This window comes from Oncorhynchus mykiss, chromosome 11, assembly GCF_057628025.1.
Source record: "Oncorhynchus mykiss isolate SJ-2025 chromosome 11, ASM5762802v1, whole genome shotgun sequence".
NCBI lineage: Eukaryota > Metazoa > Chordata > Actinopteri > Salmoniformes > Salmonidae > Oncorhynchus > Oncorhynchus mykiss.
The window spans coordinates 8,883,535-8,904,053 of NC_143032.1; the positions used below are offsets into that span (position 1 = coordinate 8,883,535).

Sequence of the window (20,519 nt, forward strand, 5' to 3'; positions counted from 1 at the left end):
GTTTTGGTCAGGGAGGTGACCAAGAAACCGATTGTCACTCTGACAGAGCTCCAGAGTTCCTCTGTGGAGATGGGAGAAACTTCCGGAAGGACAACCATCTCTGCAGCACTCCACCAACCAGGCCTTTATAGTAGAATGGCCAGGCGGAAGCCACTCTTCAGTAAAAGGTACATGACAGCCTGCTTGGAGTTTGTCAAAAGGCACCTAAAGGACTCTCAGACCATGAGAAACAAGATTCTCTGGTCTGATGAAACCAAAATTGAACTCTTTGGCCTGAATGCCAAGTGTCACGTCTGGAGGAAACGTGTCACCATCCCAAAGGTGAAGCATGGTGGTGGCAGAATCATGCTTTGGGGATGTTTTTCAGCGGCAGGGACTGGGAAACTAGTCAGGATTGAGGGAAAGATGAATGGAGCAAAGTACACAGAGATCATTGATGAAAACCTGCTCCGGAGCAGGGTGAAGGTTCACCTTCCAACAGGACAACGATCCTAAGCACACAGCCAAGACAACGCAGAAGTGGCTTCGGGATGTCCTTGAGTAGCCCAGCCAGAGCCCGGACTTGAACCCGAACGTACATCTCTGGAGAAACCTGAAAATAGTTGTCCAGCGACGCTCTCCATCCAACCTGACAGAGCTTGAGAGGATCTGCAGAGAAGAATTGGAGAAACTCCCCAAATACAGGTGTGCCAATACAGGTGTGCCAAGCTTGTAGCCCAAGAAGACTTTTGGCAGCTGTAATCGCTGCCAAAAGTGCTTCAAAAAAGTACTAAGTAAAGTATCTGAATACTTATGTAAATGTAAAATTTTAATACAATTGCAAAAACTTATAGAAATCTGGTTTTGCTTTGTCATTATGGGGTAGTGTGTGTAGATTGAGGGGAAAAAAATATTGAATCCATTTTAGAATAAGGCTGTAACGTAACAAAATGTGGAAAAGATCAAGGGGTCTGAATACTTTACAAATGCACTATAGGCCTAATGTAAACCTAAACAAAATAACAATTATAAATATATACATTTGTTTCTTGTGCTCCTTAAATTCTGTTTGTTGCTTAATGTTTTAAAAGTTTGGAGTTGAGTAATGTCATTGTTGTGTGTGTGGGAGAGAGAGAGTGGTGTGGGTGTTTGGGAGGGAGAGAGAGAGAGAGTGGTGTGTGTGTTTATGAGAGGGAGGGAGGAAGAGAGAGTGGTGTGTGTGTTTATAAGAGGGAGAGAGAGAGAGTGTTGTGTGTTTATAAGAGGGAGAGAGAGAGAGTGGTGTGTGTGTTTATAAGAGGGAGAGAGAGAGTGGTGTGTGTGTTTATGAGAGGGAGGGAGAGAGAGAGAGTGGTGTGTGTGTGTTTATGAGAGGGAGGGAGGGAGGGAGGGAGGGTGGTGTGTGTGTTTATGAGGGGGAGGGAGAGAGAGTGCGTAAGGTAAGGAGGGAAAGTGTGTGTCTGAAGAGAAAATAAGCTTTCATGCAATTTTCCCTTACTGACAATGACATGCAGATCATGATGCATATATATTCATTTCTCCAGCCAAATGTTTTTTTGTTTTTTTTTAACCTTTATTTAAATAGGCAAGTCAGATGAGGACAAATTCTTATTTACAATGACGGCCTACCCCGGCCAAACCCGGACGACGCTGGGCCAATTGTGCGCCGCCCTATGGGACTCCTAATCACGGCCGGATGAGATTCAGCCTGGATCACAGGTAGGCCTTTGCAAATATGAGCAAATCAGCCATTCTATGCAGCATTCTATTACACAGTGAACAGTGGGAAGTTAAATTCAATGTGTTGTATTGAGTAGAAGTGTGAATTTCAGTGACAGATGTTTTGAGAACGTTTAGAAAACAGGAACAAGTGTCAGGGGACGTAGCCAACAGGATGCTAAGCCACTGATCTTTCATGATTTTATGTTGTGTAAATTCACTTGCCACATAATTGTCGCTGTGTTGATTTCTTTCAAGAGAAAATCAACAAATGCCTAAAACTCTAGCGCCTTTTTGTCAGTAGATAAAGATACTCCATGGATGTAATGTTGGGTCACATACAAATATGATCTAATATTAATCAAATTCTCATGAAGCCTAACAAATCCTAAGTTTTAGGCAAACAAAATACATTGTTCATCGGTGTGGGTAGTAGTTTCACTTTCTGTCTAATTAGGTATTTTCTGAACAATGTGCCTGTCCATTTAGGGCAGTTCCCAACCTTTTTCGATTACTGTACGACAAACTGAATTTTGCTCTGCCAGAATACCACTGAAGTACCTGCTCCTGCATTTGAAAAGTAGGCCTATGGTCTCATGAGTCTTCCCAAGTACCCACTGTGGATGGGCTAAGTACCCCCAGGGGTCCTAGTACCCCTGGTTGGAAGCCACTGATTTAGGGGACACAATTTGGCCCAGGAGCACCACCAGAGATGTTTGTCTATTTTCCTGATTCTCTGTGGGGTCCCCTAAATCTCATTATATTCTATGAAAACCAGTGTTTACTTAATTGTTAAATAACAGTTGATTTCATGCTAATAAAATGTATATAATTCCTGTTTGTAATAGAAACAAGCAAAACACAGAAGGCCTATTTTAAATTGACTTTATTCTGCTCATGTTACATGGAGAATATAGAAAACTAAAGCACTACAGTCAGGAGATTTTCAGTAAGGTCCATCCAAGAGCTTCACTCTTCATCATGACATTTCTGTGACAGAAGATGGATAAAGGTTCAAATTGAATTAACTATCGTGAACACTAAAAACATTCTTAGAATATTCTGTGGATCATCAACTATAAATTAAACAATGGGGCACCTTGTTTGAGTTTACAGAGTACACTACAAACATCATGCATTACACAAACTGTTTACTAGTAAATTAAAGATTTTACAAAAATAATTAAAGAAGCAACGATGTCTAGTGTTTATCTAAGTAAATGTCTAGTATTTATAAGTAAATAAAAATGCGTTGCTTGCCATCACAGTAAGTCACCACTTAAACCAATAAATATTATGCTTTTGAAAAAACATTTTTTAAACCAATGACAGGAAATATTATTCAAATGTATAGAATATAATAGAATAAGACTTTCTTTATAGGTAGTTGTATGGTTATTGGACATCAAATAGTTACATACAAAGATATTGATGTTGGGGCCGTCGTCATACATGACAAATGAAAACCAATAAAAGAACTGACCTGGGAGCCGACATCACAACTCTTGACCTCACTCTTCCTCCTTTCCTTTCTGTGATGGAGAAGATGGATTGATTATGAGAAAAGGTTTTATACTGCCATTTTATACTGTAACCTCTGGTTGAAATGTTACAGTTGGGAACTTCAACAGGTATAGTTACTTAGTAACAATTTAACAAATAATGAATGTATTACTTATTTTCTTCAGGAATCAATGGGTGAATATAGAGAATTGAAATGACCATTAAACAGAGTCCCAGATCCCAGACTTTAGTATTGAAGCTATTTAAGGTTGAGGATTTTGCCATACATTACAACTGGGAATCTGCTTAATTATAACCATTACATATTACTATGTACATTGAAACAGCAACTTCACTGACCTTGGAGCCGGAATCACGACTCTTGGCTCTCATCTTGTTAACCTGAGACTCAGCAATATCAGCCCTCTCCTCTGCCTCATCCAGTTCATGCTGAATCTTGCGGAATTTGCCCAAACTGGAATTGGCTTGTTCCTCCTGTGAATAATGTTAAATATGAATGTTAAAAATCCTGTGAATAATGTTAAGTTTCTTGCAAACAACAATTTGAGAATTACAGCTGTATTAGTTGGATGATGGAACATTTTCTACTTACAGCCTCCTCTGAAGTTCTCTTGTAGGATTTGACCTTCAGCTGCAGTTTGTCCACCAGGTCTTGAAGACGGGACAAATTCTTACGGTCTTCCTCAGTCTGTCCCCAAAAAGAAAGGAAATAATTGTCATTGGTGTGTCTTACATTTGATTCTTAGCGTGTTAATAATGCACTGTCAAATTAAAATATATGATGTACCTGGTAGGTGAGCTCCTTGATGCGTCTCTCATATTTACGGACACCTTTCACAGCATCACTGCTCCTCCTTTGCTCCATTTCCACTTCACTCTCTAGCTCCCTCACCTAGAAAGAAATGATGGATGTTAACACATTAATTCCATTTACGTTGTTAGTTACCACTGCTTTTAATATTAAAGCTAGAAATATGACTATAAATATGAAAAAATGATTTAGAATTAATAGAAGATTATGTAGCTGGGCCTCAGACACTTACTCTGGACTCCAGCTTCTGGATCTGCTTCTTGCCACCTTTCATGGCAATTTGTTCAGCTTCATCCAGGCGGTGCTGCAGGTCCTTGATGGTCTGCTCCATGTTCTTTTTCATGCGCTCCAGATGAGAACTGGTGTCCTGCTCCTTCTTCAGCTCCTCTGCCATCATGGCAGCATCAGTAATGGCCTTTTTGGCCTTTTCCTCAGCATTTCTGCACTCCTGCACAGCCTCCTCCACTTCATTCTGAAGCTGGGATGTGTCACCCTCTAGCTTCTTCTTCTGGCTCAACAGGCTGGTGTTCTACACATATATATGACAAATTCCTTTTAATATAACCTCAACAAATCTCAAATCGCAGACATTTTAAGGAGAACACAAATTGTTATCTATTACCGTCTTACCTGTGAGTGCAGAAGCTGAACTCTCTCACTAACATCCAGCAGTTCCTGCTCAGCCAGTTTGCGGCCTCTCTCAGTCTGCTCCACCATGGCTCTCAGCTCATCCAGTTCAGCCTGCATCAGGTTGTTGCGTCTCTCTACAATAGCAATGTTCTCCTTCAGATCATCATTGCCACGAAGAGCATCATCCAGCTGCATTTGAGAATCCTGTAGAGAGAATTTATGATTTTACTATATTTTGTTTCACAGTGTGGTTTGGCTTTTTGTGAAGGCACAAGCAATGTTTTTAATTCACAATGGTGTGGAGGTGTTACCTTCAGATGGGAATGAAGACCCTTAAGTTGCTTCTGGGCCTCTGCTGCCTGCCTGTTGGCCTGGCTGAGCTGGATCTCCATCTCATTGAGATCTCCCTCCATCTTCTTCTTCAGCCTGAGAGCTTCATTCCTGCTGCGAGTCTCTGACTCCAGGGAGCTTTGCAGGGTATCCACCACTCTTTGCTGGTTCCTCTTATTCATCTCCATCTCCTCATCCTTCTCCACCAGCTTCCGTTCAATGTCAGCTTTGACCTGATTGAACTCCAGCTGTGCTCTCATGATCTTGCCCTCCTCATGCTCTAGGGAGCCCTATGAGACCACAGCCACCCATAGTTTAGAAGATTTTACAATTCAATTCTGGTACTTTCACTATCAGTAAATATTTTCTATTCTTACCTCAGCTTCCTCTAGAGCAGACTGTATCTCAGCCTTCTCCTGCTCCAGCTGTTTACGGATCTTCTCCAGCTCATGGATGCTCTTTCCTCCCTCACCAAGTTGCTCAGTCAGGTCAGAAATTTCCTCTGTGGAAAAATATAATTTTACATCAGAATCTTTTTGTGACAACTAGTAGGGTTGGGCTGTATCCAGATGTTCATACCGGGGTATACGGTATTACCGTTGGTGCATATTTATTTGGAACATCTTAGATAGTTAAATTTACAGTATTGAAAATCATACCATCGGTATGAAAAAACACGCAAGCCTAATAACTACAATATTTTTGTGATCTCTATAACCTATCAATCTTTAATTAACTAAGTTATATAGGCAATCATGCACATTCTCTGACCTTGGAGGTTCTTGTTCTCTCTCTTCATCGTCTCTAGGTGATCCAGAGATTCCTCATAAGAGTTCTTGAGTTTGAAGAGTTCAGTGCTGAGAGATCTGGCCTCTTTCTGGGAGCTCTCTAGCTCCGTCTGAGACTCTTCAAACTTCTGCTTCCACTCAGCCAGGACCTGGACACGTAAGGGGTTTCAATACAGTATATGATTAGGATAATATGTACTTTATTGTCCATTAACTTACAGAAGAACGATGCTCACAACCTAAGCCCCCGAGAAAACACGGGCAGAATGCAATGAGTCAGCCGCAGTGCAACTCCCCTGGAGCAATTATAGGGGTGAAGTGCCTTGCTCAAGGGTATGTAGGATGATGACAGCAACCTTCTGGTTGTCGGCGAATTCAACGCCAGATTTTCTCATCTGAGCTGGGATTCAAGGCCTGCTTCTCTAACCACTAGTCTACATGCTGTCCCTATCATGTACTATAATCAATAAAATGTATTTATAAAGCCCTTCTTACATCAGCTGATGTCACAAAGTGCTGTACAGAAACCCAGCCTAAAACCCCAAACAGCAAGCAATGCAGGTGTAGAAGCAGGGTGGCTAGGAAAAACTCCCTAGAAAGGCCAGAACATAGGAAGAAACCTAGAGAGGAACCAGGCTATGAGGGGTGGCCAGTCCTCTTCTGGCTGTGCCGGGTGGAGATTATAACAGAACATTGCCAAGATGTTCAAATGTTCATAAATTACCAGCAGGGTTAAATAATAATCACAGTGGTAATGAAGACTAATAGGAAGGCTAATTGGACTTGTCTACAATTAATTTTGTACCTTGTCGAAGTTCCTTTGCTTTTTGTCCAGAGCGGCAGCAGATGCATTGGATCTCTCCACATCCACCATGAGATCTTCAATCTCATTCTGGAGTCTGTGTTTAGTCTTCTCCAGGGAGGAGCATTTAGCATTAACAGCTTCCACAGCCTCCTCTGCATCCTGCAGACGCTGAGCCAGCTTTTTCCTGGATTGACATAGATGAGAAACATTTAAGACATCTGCCTTTTTTCTGTCTGATATTTAATGGTTCTATATCAGGTAATCTATGTAGGTTGAATAGCCTTAAATATAAGACAGAAACCTTGCTTTTTTTTTGTAAGCTTCAATATTGCAAATAGATTGTGGCTTCTATCAATGTAATTGTCTGCATACTTTCCAATCCCCCATAAATATATTTTTTAAAGATATATTATTAAATGTATATATTTTTTTAATATGTGTTTGTTTATTATTTTCCCCCAACCCTACCATCCCTCCCCTTATTGGAGTAAACTAATGGACGACAACAACAAGACTTAGGCTCCTACTTCCATCTTATACATACTATATACATTTTACAGACACAGTATATTTTACATTAGTTATCTTTTGTTTGTTTTCAGTCCCATCTTTCAGCTACCCTCAACCCCACCCATCTATCTCTGAACACCATACAGTTGTGAAGTTTCACAAAAGTTCTGAACCTTTCTTTCTATTCTCTTAGTTCCTACAGATTGTAAATTAAAAATAACAATTTTTGCTGTGTTATTATTTTATTGATCGATTGACTATGACTTTTCAGATCACCCAGTAGTGCTATTTGCAGAGTTAACCAGGTAAATGTTGCAATCCTTCAGCCATTCCTGAATCTCTATCCCCCATATATATAATATTCTATTGGTTACAATACTTTTGTATAATAATTTAAATTAAGCGTCCTTACTTTGCATCTTCAAGCTCCTCGGTCTTCTGGATGGCATCAGTTTCATACTTGGTTCTCCACTGAGCCACTTCAGCATTAGCCTTGGACATGCCACGCTGCAGCTCAGACTTGGCCTCCTGCTCCTCCTCATACTGCTCCCTCAGCAGATCTGAGTCATGGCGAGCAGACTGCACTGCATGGGCAAGTGCGTTCTTTGCCTGGTAAGGACATTTTGTAAAGAATCAAATTATGCCGGAGGTTAAATGAAGTCGATTATTGACACTGCATTTTTAGTATAAATACCTTGACTTCCTCCTCCAGTTGTCTCTTGAGGTCTTCAATCTGCTGAACGTTGGACTGCTTACCTCTGGTCAGTTGGGAGACCAGAGAGTCCTTCTCCTCCAGCTGTCTGGCAAGTTCACCTGTTTTAATGCAATTCTAATTATTTCAAATTATATTACTTATTTGGTTATTTGTTGTTGCTGTTCATGTGAATGTCCAGATTTTAAGTTAATATACCATTCTCAGTTTGAAGCTTTGCTTTCTGCATGGTGAAATCATTGATGGATCGCTGTCCTTCCTCAGCTTTCGTCCTGTATTCACTCATCTGGTCCTCGAGAGTGCGGCACATTTTCTCCAAGTTTGTCTAAAAACAGATTTGTTTTTTGAATGACAGAACATCGTCACTAGATTCCATCATTAAAAAGCATGTACCGATAACGCATTTTATGATTGCTCAGTGATACCACATACTTTAGACTTGACAATCTGCTCCATGTTGGAGACCACATCGTCCAACTCCAGCCTGAGCTCACTCTTCTCCTTCTCCAGCTTCTGCTTCACTCTCTGAAGGTTGTCAATCTGCTCTCCCAGGTCAGCCACACTGTCAGCATTTTTCTTCCTCAGAGTGGCAGCTGTAGCCTCATGCTGCAGAGTAGCCTCTTCAAGGTCTCTGCGCACCTTCTGAAACTCAGCCTCCCTTTTCTTGTTCATCTCAATCTGGGCAGCAGTGGCTCCACCTGCTTCCTCCAGTCTCTCACTGATCTCTTCCAGCTCTCTGGACAAGTCTGCCCTCTGTTTCTCCACCTTGGCACGGGCAGCTCTCTCAGCCTCAAGCTCTTCCTCCAGCTCTTCAATGCGGGCCTGAAATGGTTAGAATTGAAATGTTTTGGTAAGAACAGAACATAAACAAGTGTAACACAATGATTACCTTTTCAACAATACTATTAAAATACCTGCAGCTCCTTCAGTTTCTTCTGAAGTTGGGCACTCATGGCCTGCTCATCCTCAATCTTGCTGTTGAGTTGGCTCGTCTCAAAATCCTTCCTGATAAGTAAAGCACACATTTTAGAGCTTTCTGTAAAGGAATTATTCATTCGATTTTGTGGGTTGTGATCTTACTTCTTCATTCTCTCCTCCAGTTGCTGCTTGTCGTTCTCCAGGTCCATTAGGCTCTCCTGGGTCAACTTCAAGTCTCCTTCCAGCTTTCTTTTGGCTCTCTCAAGGTCCATCCTGACCTTCTTCTCTTGCTCCAGAGACCCTTCAAGCTGATAAAGGATATATTAAACAATATTGTGCTGTAGGCTATTTTAGGATATTACTTAATTTGTTTTAATTTTTTATTTCCTATTTGGTACTCACATCATCAACTTGCTGTTCCAGTTTGGCTTTGGCCTTGGTCAGCGTGTTGACCTTGTCCTCCTCACTCTGCAGGTCATCCAACGTTTGCTGATGAGCCTCCTGCAGAGCCTTCTTCTCCTTGGTCAGCTTGGCAATGATTTCGTCCAGAGCTGCCATCTCTTCAGTAAGATTTTTAACCTAAGGAAACGGATCAATGTCTTTACGTTTTCATCCAAAACAATCAATTGGAGTTTTAACAATACAATAATGAAGAACAACTTTTACCTTGTTCTCTGTGGCATGCTTTTCCTTCTCCACTTTAGCCAGAGTGAGCTCCAGATCATCAATGTCCTTCTTGAGTTCTGAGCACTCATCTTCCAGCTTCCTCTTCTTGGCAGTCAGCTCTGAATTCATCTCCTCCTCATCCTCCAGTCTTTCTGTCAGCTCTTTGGATTTGGCCTCAAGCTGGATTTTGCTCTTGATCAGACCCTCGCATCTCTCTTCAGCATCACCAATAGTGTCTTCTGACTGTCAATGTGTCAATATATTGTAAGTATATCAAATTCTCCAAAGCTCAGAAGTTTGTTTGGTGGCAAAATTTGGAGACTACAAATGCTACGCTGATTGTACATACCTATTTAGCAAATCATGTCTCCTCTTTCTCTGTTTTTACATTTCTCTAGTTAGCTAAGGCAATTTTGACAAAGGATTTGAGTGCAGCAATGTAACGGTAGTTGGGTTAAAGTTACTCACAGTTTGGACAGCGATCTGCAGGTCATTCTTCTCTTGGATAAGGGAGACCATCTTCTCTTCCAGCTCCTTTCTACGGGCTTCACTTTTAGCATAAGCCTCTTTAAGCTTCAGGAATTCTTCCTTCATGTTCGCCATCTCCTTCTCAGTCTCTGCTGACTTCAGCAGAGGTTTAATCTTAAAGAACATCTTCATCCAGGGCCAATTCTTGACACCCATGAAGGCACGAATGTTCCATTGGATCACAAGCAAGGCGTCCCTGTGAAATGGAACAGAAGTAGCTTCTTATACACCCTTTTCCACCTCCACCATATTGTCTGCAGAAGTTTTATCTACTCTTATTCCAACCTGCGGTCAACAATTTTCTGGAACTCAATTCTGGCAAGTAGACCACGTGATCGGGCCTGCATTCCAGTGATGATAAGAGCGAGACGGTCATCTCTCATCTCCTCAAGGGTACCCAGGAGACCAGCCTTGAAGAACACCTAATGATAAACCAAGGCCATACTTTGGTGCATGGATTGTCTTGTATTTGTACGATTGTATTTTTCTGCCAGTTGACCATAAATAACTTGAATGTGGTATCTCCCAGATTTACAAAACGTAGTAGTCATGTTTAGATGGCTAATTTCTTTCCTCTGTGAAAATGGCACAAATTGACCACAAGTTGGCCTTGTAATGTGCAATTGATTTTACAACTTCTGTCCCAGCATGACCGAGAGTGAAAAAAATGTGCACGTTTTTAAAAAACATGTACAGTATCTCAAACAGTATGGCCACAATGCTTTTGATATCTTATATATAGCCAGATATGGATCTACTACATGGTAAATATTTGAATTTCTTGACTTGATCCATTTCCCCTAGAGACAGATGATGTGTAGAAAGCATGCTCAGTGGTATATCATCAGTTATTTCAACAGGCATTTCTCAGGTAAACTAAGTGGTAATATACTGCTTGGACCCCGTAATTGCTGCTGGTCCAACAGGTCTTATTGCTTTTCATCTATTTAGGGAACGTACCTTAGTGTGTCCTAATCTGTACTGGGTGTGGTCAATGTCCAGAGAGCCTAGCAGTTTTTCTGCTGCCTTCATGTTGTCAATGAACTGACCCTCAGGGATAGCATTTGGATTGAGGATGCGGTATCTGAATTTAAATCAGAAAGCAATTATCTTCAAAAATGGAACACCTGAATAGTTAAACAGTTTAATTTATTTTGGACAGGAAATGCATATTGATTTGTACCTTTGTTTGAAGTCAGCATACAGGATCCTGTTGGGGAAGCCCTTTCTGCAGATCCTGATGCCTTCCAGCACACCGTTACAGCGCAGCTGGTGCATGACCAGAGGATTCTCCATGGCCCCAGGAGTCTTGGTCTCGTTGGGGATGAGGCAACGCACAAAGTGAGGGTGAGTAGACCTCAAGTTGGTCATGAGTTTACCCAAGTTCTCCTGTAAGTATGACAAATGTAGAATTTTCCATAAATGACTCCCAGTACCTCACGAGTCATAATGGCATTTAATGCTAACATGCCAATCCACAACAAACTGACAAATATAATACATTTGTTATTTTCTGCCATTTGAAAACATCAGAAGTATATTGATTTAAAGTCAGATCTACCCTGTGCAATGCAGACACAGTCTGGAAGGAAGAGCCTTTCTTCTTCTTTCCTCCAGCCGCTTTTTCTTCAGGTGCTGTATGATAATGACATCAATTAAATATACGATTGTCATGTACATTTGTATTTATTTGAGTGATTTGTAGTCTTTGCCGATAAAAACACATCGTACCTCCTTCTGCACCAGCATAGCTCACAAAGAGGTTGGCCAGGAACTTAAGACTTGACTTCTGGAACAGTCCGACCACAGTCTCATTCAGCGGGTCCTTGTTCTTCACCAGCCAGTTACCAATGTTGTAGTCAACAATGCCAGCATAGTGAACCAGGGAGAAATGTGCCTCTGGTCTACCCTTAATAATCCTAGGCTTCTGGAAGCATGCATTTTTGCCCAGATGGTTCTCATACAGCTTAGCTTTGAATGTAGAATCACTGGCCTTGGGGAACATGCACTCCTCTTCAAGGATGGACATGATACCCATGGGCTGAAAGGGGAAAATGAATGAAAATAAATGAATACTAAGGCAAAATAATAAATATGAGAATAATTTGTTGTTGAAGCACATTTATGAAGATTGCCCTTGTAATGTTTGAAATCTCAAAAGATTCAATCATATAAATTCAACTTATGTGAAACTTAAGACACCAACCCTTTCAATGAGGTCAATGCAGGCAGCCAAGTCCATGCCGAAGTCAATGAACTCCCAGACGATACCCTCTTTCTTATATTCTTCCTGCTCCAGCACAAACATGTGGTGGTTGAAGAACTGTTGCAGCTTCTCATTAGTGAAGTTGATGCACAGCTGCTCAAAGGTGTTGAACTGAAATAGAAGTTTACAGTTACTTTATTTTGTCAGCTGTAATGTTTTAGATGAATTGTTTCATGACGTGGCCTTTTGTCAAATCACTCACATCAAAGATCTCAAAGCCAGCAATGTCCAGCACACCAATGTAGTGCTGGCGAGCGTTCTTTGTGTCCAGTGTAAGGTTGATTCTTATCACCATCCAGAGGAACATGTTCTCGTAAATTTTCTTTGCCAGTGCACCAATGGAGTAGTAAACCTTCAAAATATTGAGAAAATAATTTACCAAAACATAGACTCCACATAAACGCATAGGGACAGTTTCCCAGACACAGATCAGGCCTTGGACTAAAAGGCATCATCAATGGGGAATCACAGGCATGAACATTTTAGCAACTCTAGACAGGGTTTATGCTCAAAATTATTATCTCCTGGAAATGTACAACTTTTTTGAGACTCACCTGGTCGACACTCTGACCTTTGGTGACCCACTCATTTCCTACTTTGACCCTTGGGTGACACAGCCCCTTGACCAGGTCAGCAGAGTTCAGGCCCATCAGATATGCAGCTTTGTCAATATCTGGAAAGGCAAAGTTTTATGGTTGGAGGAGGCACTCTGAGCGTCAGATTTTTCAGATATGACTTTATGTTAAAGTGAGAGGTTTTTAATCAGTGCTCACCCTCAGTGCCATCTGCCTCTGCTTGCTCCTCCCGCTGCTTATTCTTGAACTTCAGGTTGCCGTAGTGCATGATGGCCCCAGTCAGCTTATAAATGCCATTAATCTCTTCTTGGGAGAATCCAAGCACATTAAAGGCATCCTAGTTTTCGAAATAAAAGCAATTTTTTTGTATTGGAAAGAGAGTTGGATATAAGTGGATTAAATCAAAATCAAATCACATTTTATTTGTTCACATGCCCTGAATACAACAGATGTAGACCTTGCTGTGAAATGCTTACTTCCAAGCACATACAGTGTTCAATATGTTCATGAACATATTTTACTCACATCAGTAGCCATTAGCTCATCTGCATCATTGATGGAAGTTACAGCAATCTCTCCTTGGGAGATGAAGGCGTAGTCATAGGGATTGCTGGTGATGAGAAGCATCTCTGAAAATAATCGAACAGCACAGTTTGATTTGTGTTCAGGCTGTGGTATAGGCCATAACATAATATAGTGTAAGGGCCCCCCCCCCCCTACCGACCAGGGCGCACCCAACAGTTTGGGAACCGCTGGTCTAAGATCCCTCCCAATGTGTTATCCAATGTCATTTTAGAAAAACGCTCAGTGTCGTTGTCCTCACAAGGATTTTGTTTAACAAAATCTCTTTCTCTGAGCAATTGAATTAGTATAAAATATATATAATAAAAAAATGTAGCTAAGTATTTGTATTACAGTATTTGTTTTGCTCATCTTTATCATGGGATCCAATAAATCTGTACCCCACTGTAATCAGTAGTTCTCAGTTGAATTCAGAATTAGACCTTAAGCCTGCTCAGTAGTGTTTGATGATTTAATACTCACCCAGCAGTTCTGGTTTCTTTTGGGACAGGATCTGGTAGAAGATGTGATAATCTCTCTCAGCCTTGAGCTGGAAAGTTACACGTGACTTCTCCAGTAGATCTGATCAGTATGGAAAAGTGCTTTTGGTATTAATGTGTTTCCTGTCAAAGAGACCTTCAATTCTGAGCAAATATACTATTGTACTCACAAGTCTCAATGTCAGCAGACGAAAGCTTCCCAGTGACTCCAAAATGAATTCGGATGAATTTACCCTGTAAGTTATTGTCAAAAGCAGAAATGAATGAGCACACCAGATCTGGGAGTAGTAATTGTTTTCTTTTTGAATACCTTCGGTGTGCTTGATTGAGCTTGAATGGGTTTAAATCCCACCTATCTGGTAGGCTCAATTAAACACTGAAAGTATTTGAAATAAAACCAATAGTATTTAAACCCAGGTCTGTTGCACACATACAGTCCCAAAAGGGAAGATTAGCTGATGGACCCGAGGAAGATTAGCTGACGTCATGACATCAACTAATGGGGATCCTAATAAAATTCTTATCTTTATAAAATTCAAATACAGAAGATGGTAGATCAGATGAACATTTATGATAAGATTTGAATGTTCTTTGACTGCAAACAAAGACCAAACTTACGAATCGAGAGGAGTTGTCATTCCTGATGGTCTTGGCATTACCAAAAGCCTCCAGGGCAGGATTGGCCTGGATGATTTGATCTTCCAGTGTCCCCTAGAAACCAACATCCATACAGTGTGAAAATGCTGCAATGAACACCAATACTACATGAATAAAAATGGATTTTGTCAACATATGCTCATCCAGCCATGAAGAATGTTTCATTTGGGATTGATAATGATGAACATTTGCATTCTATTGACCTTTTTTTCTTCTGCAGCGCTCTTCTTTCCGCCGACAGCAGCAATGCTGGCAAAATACTGGATGACCCTCTTGGTGTTCACAGTCTTTCCAGCACCGGATTCTCCACTGGGATTGAAATACAAATGTTGATGTCTCAGAATTTATCGTAATCATAAATAGCCTCAAATCAATATAACCTTTGGTTGATGTACTTACGTGATAAGAACAGACTGATTTTCCCTGTCTGTTGAAAGAGAAGTATCAGTAAATGTGTCATTACACAAAAATGATTTGATATGCCAATGTAGATGAAAAGGAAAAGTGATATTTTACCTGACAACATGTACTGGTAGGCATTGTCAGAGATGGAGAAGATGTGAGGAGGAGCTTCTGTCCTCTTCTTGCCTCTGTATGCATTGACAACAGACTGATCGTACACTGGCAGCCACTTGTAGGGGTTGACAGTGACACAGAACAACCCTGAGTAGGTCTGTGGAAGACGAGGGAGATGCAGATTTAGTTTCATTCATTTGAATGAATGTTTGATTTAATGGAGATATTAGCAGTCAGGCTTGACTTACGTAGATCATCCAGGCTGCGTAACGCTCTTTGAGGTTAAACAGCACAGCAGGCTCGTGCAGGAAGGTGAACATCGCCATGTCCTCAATTTTATCAAACTTTGGCGGGTTCTGGGGGTGAACGTCATCCTCCTTCACAGTAACAGTCTGAAAGATGGGCAAATTAAATGATTTTGTTTCATTTTCAAGGTGAAGAGGTATTCACTTTTGAGACAAATCCTATCTTGAGATTGCACACAATGTTGAATTTTCACAAATCAACCATTTACATGTAATGCCTGATTTGCATAAAAGTTAAAGATCTCAAGTCAGGATTCTGCTCCTTGTTATCTCTTGTGAGAAGAATGTTTATAGTCAACAGTAAAGCGCATAACTCAATTCAGTTTATAACTAACTGTTCGTCAATCATAGAGTTATCCTAGTAGAAAATGTATTATCTTGTGATTTTCTCCAGGTCATATATTTTCAGAAATGCTTTTCACCAAAATATTTACCTTTCCAAACTCAGTATCAACGGTGACTTTAGCCCCATCTCTGCTGGTGATTGTGGCCTTGACGTACTCAACCTCAGGGTCTGGCACATAGCACTCTCTCTTTATGTCAAAGGGTCTAGTCTGGCATTCCATACGCTCCTTGTCTGACTTACGCAGATAGGAAGCTGCGCCCCCAAACTCTGCCATCAATGCGTCCCCCATTCTTAAATCTGTGCAGGCAGGAAAAGAGCATTGGACACATACATATGTATATATTACACACAGTACCAGGTTTGAGTTGGAATAATATAATGTATTTGTTGTAGATATGTATGTATTTGTGTATATAGTATTAGGTTACATTTACTAAACGATAGATTTACATGTGGCTGTCTTCTCACTGATGCCAAGGTGTGTTGTATGCTAGGATTCTCATAACAAACTGTTCTCAAACTTAAAGCTGCAATATGTCACTTTTTGGGCGACCCAACCAAATGAACATAGAAATATGTGTTATAGATATGTCATGATCATTGAAAGCAAGGCTAGGAAGCTGTTCTATATGCACTATTTCTATGCTTTCCGTTCTTAAGTTTTGTTTTTGTGTATTATACTTTCAGTTTTTTACAGCTTCAAAAAGCTGAAAATATAAAGTTATTTCACATCGTTTTAGATAGTACAATGATTCTCTACACTATACTTGTAAATTAGCCTTAATACTTAAATTATTATTATTTTAAAGACCTAAATCAATTGAAATATTAGTATCACTGTATGTATATACTGTTTATGTGAGTAGTATTCTGTAGCATGGCAGACCAATAGAACTTTTAAATAATAGCTTTAAAAAATGGTGTCGTGTCAGAACACCAGTAGGCTACCCGATTTAGAACCCTAGATTGATAAGACTTTATCTGAACAATATGAAGGTCAGCAAACCAATAGCACATTGAAAATAAACCAAAACATGTGAGGTTCACAGCAGACCAAAAGTAGCTAGGTCCACTGTAGCTCAAATCTACAGCTTGTGTTAGTGATGACATTGACTACATGTAATTACTATACGGAAAGACGTATTGTGCATCATATACAAGTTGACTAGATTGATGAGTAGACAACAAAATAAAACAAATGGCATTTGAATAAGAATTTGGCAAACTGTCAATAGTTTTCATGAAACACATTAAACCACTAGGAGGCATGTAGTAGAACCTCTACTTTAGAGGATTATGATTCTTACCTGTTGTTGGTCACACCCTGGATACGTTGGAAAGGATCTCTACTGAGAATGAAATAGACAAATATAAAGACCAATATCAATCAACTTGCCAGTTTAAATGTGGTAATGACAATTGTTTGGTCCTGTGATGATTATTTTTGCCCTCCTCAGCAGACTGCCTCTATATGCTTACCTTCAGGATGTCCAGTGCCTTGTGTCTCCCCTGGTCTGTCTCCTCTGGTCTCCATCACTCTTTATAGAGTGTTGATCAGCCCTATATGGAGATGGGCCATGTCAGGACATGAATTAGACTGATTATTTCAAAAGATCTGTATTTGGGGCTAGAGGTGTATACCTCTTTTGACCTATCAGGCTCGTTCTAACAACAGGCTATTCCAGGGTGGACAGAGGAGGGGAGAAATTGGCTGCATTGAAAGCCCACTTGATCATAGGGCAGTCTCAGGCACTGTAGTCATCTAAAAATGCCAAGCATGTATATTTGACCAATGGGAATTAATCCAATTATATATTTTAACGTGCACTGACACAAAGTAAGTTAGCTCCAAAAACAGTTTGAAACGTTGAACACATAAGTAATGTATGTCCGTTTTTGGTTTTTGAAATACCCCGTTATACTTTTCTCATTGTGAACACTTGGGGGTGACACAAGAAAGTGTTGTTGCAGTGCGTAAACTCACAATAGGGTTCTTATGACAAGTGCAGCTGTCTTTTGTTCACCAAGACAAGGTCACTCTTCTATGCATTTTAACAGCTACTGAAGTATTAAACTAGACCTCATCTTGTTGACGTGACATAGTTTCTTTCCCTTTGTCCTTGATGACAAAAATAACCCTGTGAAATTGTTCTTTGGGTGTACAGTTTACGAAGAGCCCATAATTCAATTAATTTAAGCCACAAATGGAGCAAAGTATGAAAATGTATGAACTCACTACTGTAAGTCGTTCTGGATGAGAGCGTCTGATTAAATGTAAACTGCCTAAATAAAGGAAAGGCCAACATAAAGTGTCCTAATAGGAGCGTTGGGCCACAACAACCTGCCAGAACATAGATTCTACAAGTCTCTGGAACACTCTTGGAGGGATACGACACTATTTCTTCCAGGACAAATTACATCATTTGGTGTTTAGTTGACGGTAGTGATAAACTCTGTCTCCGGCGCTGCTCCAGAATCTCACATAAGTGTTCAGTTGGGGTTGAGATCTGGTGACTGAGACACACACAACCTTTATACCCCCCATGCTCCTTTGAGAACCCTCTTTCAAAGTCACTGACATGTTTTCTTCTAGCCATGGTAGTCAAAAAAAAAATGGGCAACTGGGCATTTTTATACATGACCCTAAGCATGATAGGGTTTTAATTGCTTAACTAACTTAGGAAACACACCTATGTGGAAGCACCTATACTTTGTATCCCTCATTTATTCAAGTGTTTCCTTTATTTTGGCAGTTAGATGTACATGTCACTTTCAAGAAACTCATGCTAGTTTTAACAAGGGGGACTCAAAATGTAAAAATGTTTTAAATAACTTGTGTAAGGTGCTGACTAATCAGGTTAGAAACGTCTCTGTAGAGTAGTATGTAAGGTGCTGACTAATCAGGTTAGAAACGTCTCTGTAGAGTAGTATGTAAGGTGCTGACTAATCAGGTTAGAAACGTCTCTGTAGAGTAGTATCTAAGGTGCTGACTAATCAGGTTAGAAACGTCTCTGTAGAGTAGTATGTAAGGTGCTGACTAATCAGGTTAGAAACGTCTCTGTAGAGTAGTAGTATGTAAGGTGCTGACTAATCAGGTTAGAAACGTCTCTGTAGAGTAGTATGTAAGGTGCTGACCCAAGGGACATAATAAGGTCTTAGATTTGTAGTAACGTGCTGTTAAAGGTCAAGATGGCTGTCAGTGCATTAGTGTGAAGCTGTCTACAAGTTGTCTATGAGGTGATAATACTATATAAGTGGTTGTCATCACCAGTGTTTCCCTCCTTAGACCTCTTCAGGAGCACCTTTGACTCCTACAATTTCACACCTTGGGCATTCAGCCTTGAGGTTCCTTACTTTACTTCCACATGCTACTCCTCAATGACACTGTTAGGTGTCCAATTCCCAGCTGTCGGGAAATTAATTCCTGTCACTACAGGAGGGAACACATACTGATCATGACAAAACAGCAACCCATCAGCTAATACATTTATTTATTTTCTTATTTTTTACCCCCTTTTTCTCCCCAATTTCATGGTATCCAGTTGTTAGTAGTTACTATCTTGTCTCATCGCTACAACTCCCATACGGGCTCGGGAGAGACGAAGGTCGAAAGCCATGCGTCCTCCGAAACACAACCCAACCAAGCCGCACTGCTTCTTAACACAGCGCACATCCAACCCGGAAGCCAGCCGCACCAATGTGTCGGAGGAAACACCGTGCCCCTAGCGACCTGGTCAGCGTGCACTGCACCCCGCCCGCCATAGGAGTCGCTAGTGCGCGATGAGACAAGGATATCCCTACTGGCCAAACCCTCCCTAACCCGGACGACGCTAGGCCAATTGTGCGTCGCCCGGCTGCGAAAAAGCCAGGGCTCGAACCCAGAGTCTCTGGTGGCACACAGCTAATACATTTCAAACCTATAAAATTGACCATGACCCACAACCCTCAAATGTTTGAATTAAGCAGTTAGCCCCAAGGAGGTGTGGTATATTGGCCATATACCGCAAACCCCCGAGGTGTCTTATTGCTATTATAAACTGGTTACCAACATAATTAGAACAGTAAACAAGTAATTTTGTGTCATACACGTGGTATATTTAAGCAAAAAGGCCCAGGGGTGTGTAGTATATGGATAATGTACCACAGCTAAGGGCTGTTCTTACGCAGTGCCGTGGTATATTGGCCATATACTACAAGATCCTTATGGCTATTATAAACTGGTTACCAATGTAATCAGCACTAAAATCAGTAAAAATACATGTTTTGTCAAACATGTAGTATACATTCTGATATACCACGGCTGTCAGCCAGTCAGCATTCAGGGCTCGAACCACCCAGTTTATAATGTCTAATATACCATGGCCTTCAGCATCTAGGACCAAAACTACCTGGTTTATAATATAAAATATATGCAATTTAACAGATGCTTTTATCTACAGCGACTCAACGTGCTTATGCTCCCGGGAATCGAATCACTCATTCTGGTGTTGCAAGTGCCATGCTCTACCAACTGAGCAACAAAGGACCACACTCTCTCTCATCAAGCTCCTTACTTAGTCTCAATACTTGAGCAGTCTATTCTAGGCTCAACCTTTCTTTATACGTCCTCATTCTCAGCTGTCCAGTCTTCTCGTGTTATCAACACTGTGTTCTGTCTGTCAGATAGAAGGAATGATGGCTGGACACCTTACCACTGTTCTGCTGTGTAACCTGATTCTCCTTTGCATTTCAAGGACTGCACTATCTTTAGGATGTCCATGCATCTGTTGTGACACAAAGGTCGTTGAAAACTCACATCTCAGTGTTTGTCTTTGTCCTTGGCATTGCTGTTAACGCTCTGATGCTATTGGGCTTGTGCTATTCCCATACTGTA

At 40.8% G+C, this 20,519-nt stretch overlaps 1 protein-coding gene across 1 annotated transcript in view; it reads right to left on the minus strand.

Moving 5' to 3' along the window:
* LOC100135901 (uncharacterized) overlaps positions 1–17,245 on the minus strand; it is a 51,094-nt gene extending 33,849 nt beyond the window's left edge. Inside the window, exons 1-38 of the mRNA XM_090189181.1 lie at positions 17,126–17,245; positions 16,954–16,995; positions 15,735–15,943; positions 15,244–15,387; positions 14,996–15,152; positions 14,879–14,906; positions 14,683–14,788; positions 14,441–14,533; positions 13,993–14,056; positions 13,806–13,904; positions 13,287–13,390; positions 12,960–13,098; positions 12,741–12,859; positions 12,389–12,538; positions 12,127–12,297; positions 11,652–11,961; positions 11,482–11,555; positions 11,104–11,309; positions 10,881–11,004; positions 10,206–10,342; positions 9,861–10,116; positions 9,393–9,635; positions 9,129–9,305; positions 8,889–9,034; positions 8,723–8,813; positions 8,241–8,630; positions 8,007–8,133; positions 7,791–7,909; positions 7,509–7,705; positions 6,587–6,770; positions 5,765–5,930; positions 5,371–5,495; positions 4,975–5,283; positions 4,664–4,867; positions 4,266–4,562; positions 4,010–4,114; positions 3,815–3,910; positions 3,562–3,696 (exon numbers count right to left, since the gene is read on the minus strand). Coding sequence (XP_090045307.1) covers positions 3,562–3,696; positions 3,815–3,910; positions 4,010–4,114; positions 4,266–4,562; positions 4,664–4,867; positions 4,975–5,283; positions 5,371–5,495; positions 5,765–5,930; positions 6,587–6,770; positions 7,509–7,705; positions 7,791–7,909; positions 8,007–8,133; positions 8,241–8,630; positions 8,723–8,813; positions 8,889–9,034; positions 9,129–9,305; positions 9,393–9,635; positions 9,861–10,116; positions 10,206–10,342; positions 10,881–11,004; positions 11,104–11,309; positions 11,482–11,555; positions 11,652–11,961; positions 12,127–12,297; positions 12,389–12,538; positions 12,741–12,859; positions 12,960–13,098; positions 13,287–13,390; positions 13,806–13,904; positions 13,993–14,056; positions 14,441–14,533; positions 14,683–14,788; positions 14,879–14,906; positions 14,996–15,152; positions 15,244–15,387; positions 15,735–15,935 — 5,793 coding nt within the window. The 5' untranslated portion in view covers positions 15,936–15,943; positions 16,954–16,995; positions 17,126–17,245. The remainder of the gene's footprint in view (positions 1–3,561; positions 3,697–3,814; positions 3,911–4,009; positions 4,115–4,265; positions 4,563–4,663; positions 4,868–4,974; positions 5,284–5,370; positions 5,496–5,764; positions 5,931–6,586; positions 6,771–7,508; positions 7,706–7,790; positions 7,910–8,006; positions 8,134–8,240; positions 8,631–8,722; positions 8,814–8,888; positions 9,035–9,128; positions 9,306–9,392; positions 9,636–9,860; positions 10,117–10,205; positions 10,343–10,880; positions 11,005–11,103; positions 11,310–11,481; positions 11,556–11,651; positions 11,962–12,126; positions 12,298–12,388; positions 12,539–12,740; positions 12,860–12,959; positions 13,099–13,286; positions 13,391–13,805; positions 13,905–13,992; positions 14,057–14,440; positions 14,534–14,682; positions 14,789–14,878; positions 14,907–14,995; positions 15,153–15,243; positions 15,388–15,734; positions 15,944–16,953; positions 16,996–17,125) is intronic.
* Between the last annotated feature and the right edge of the window lie 3,274 nt (positions 17,246–20,519).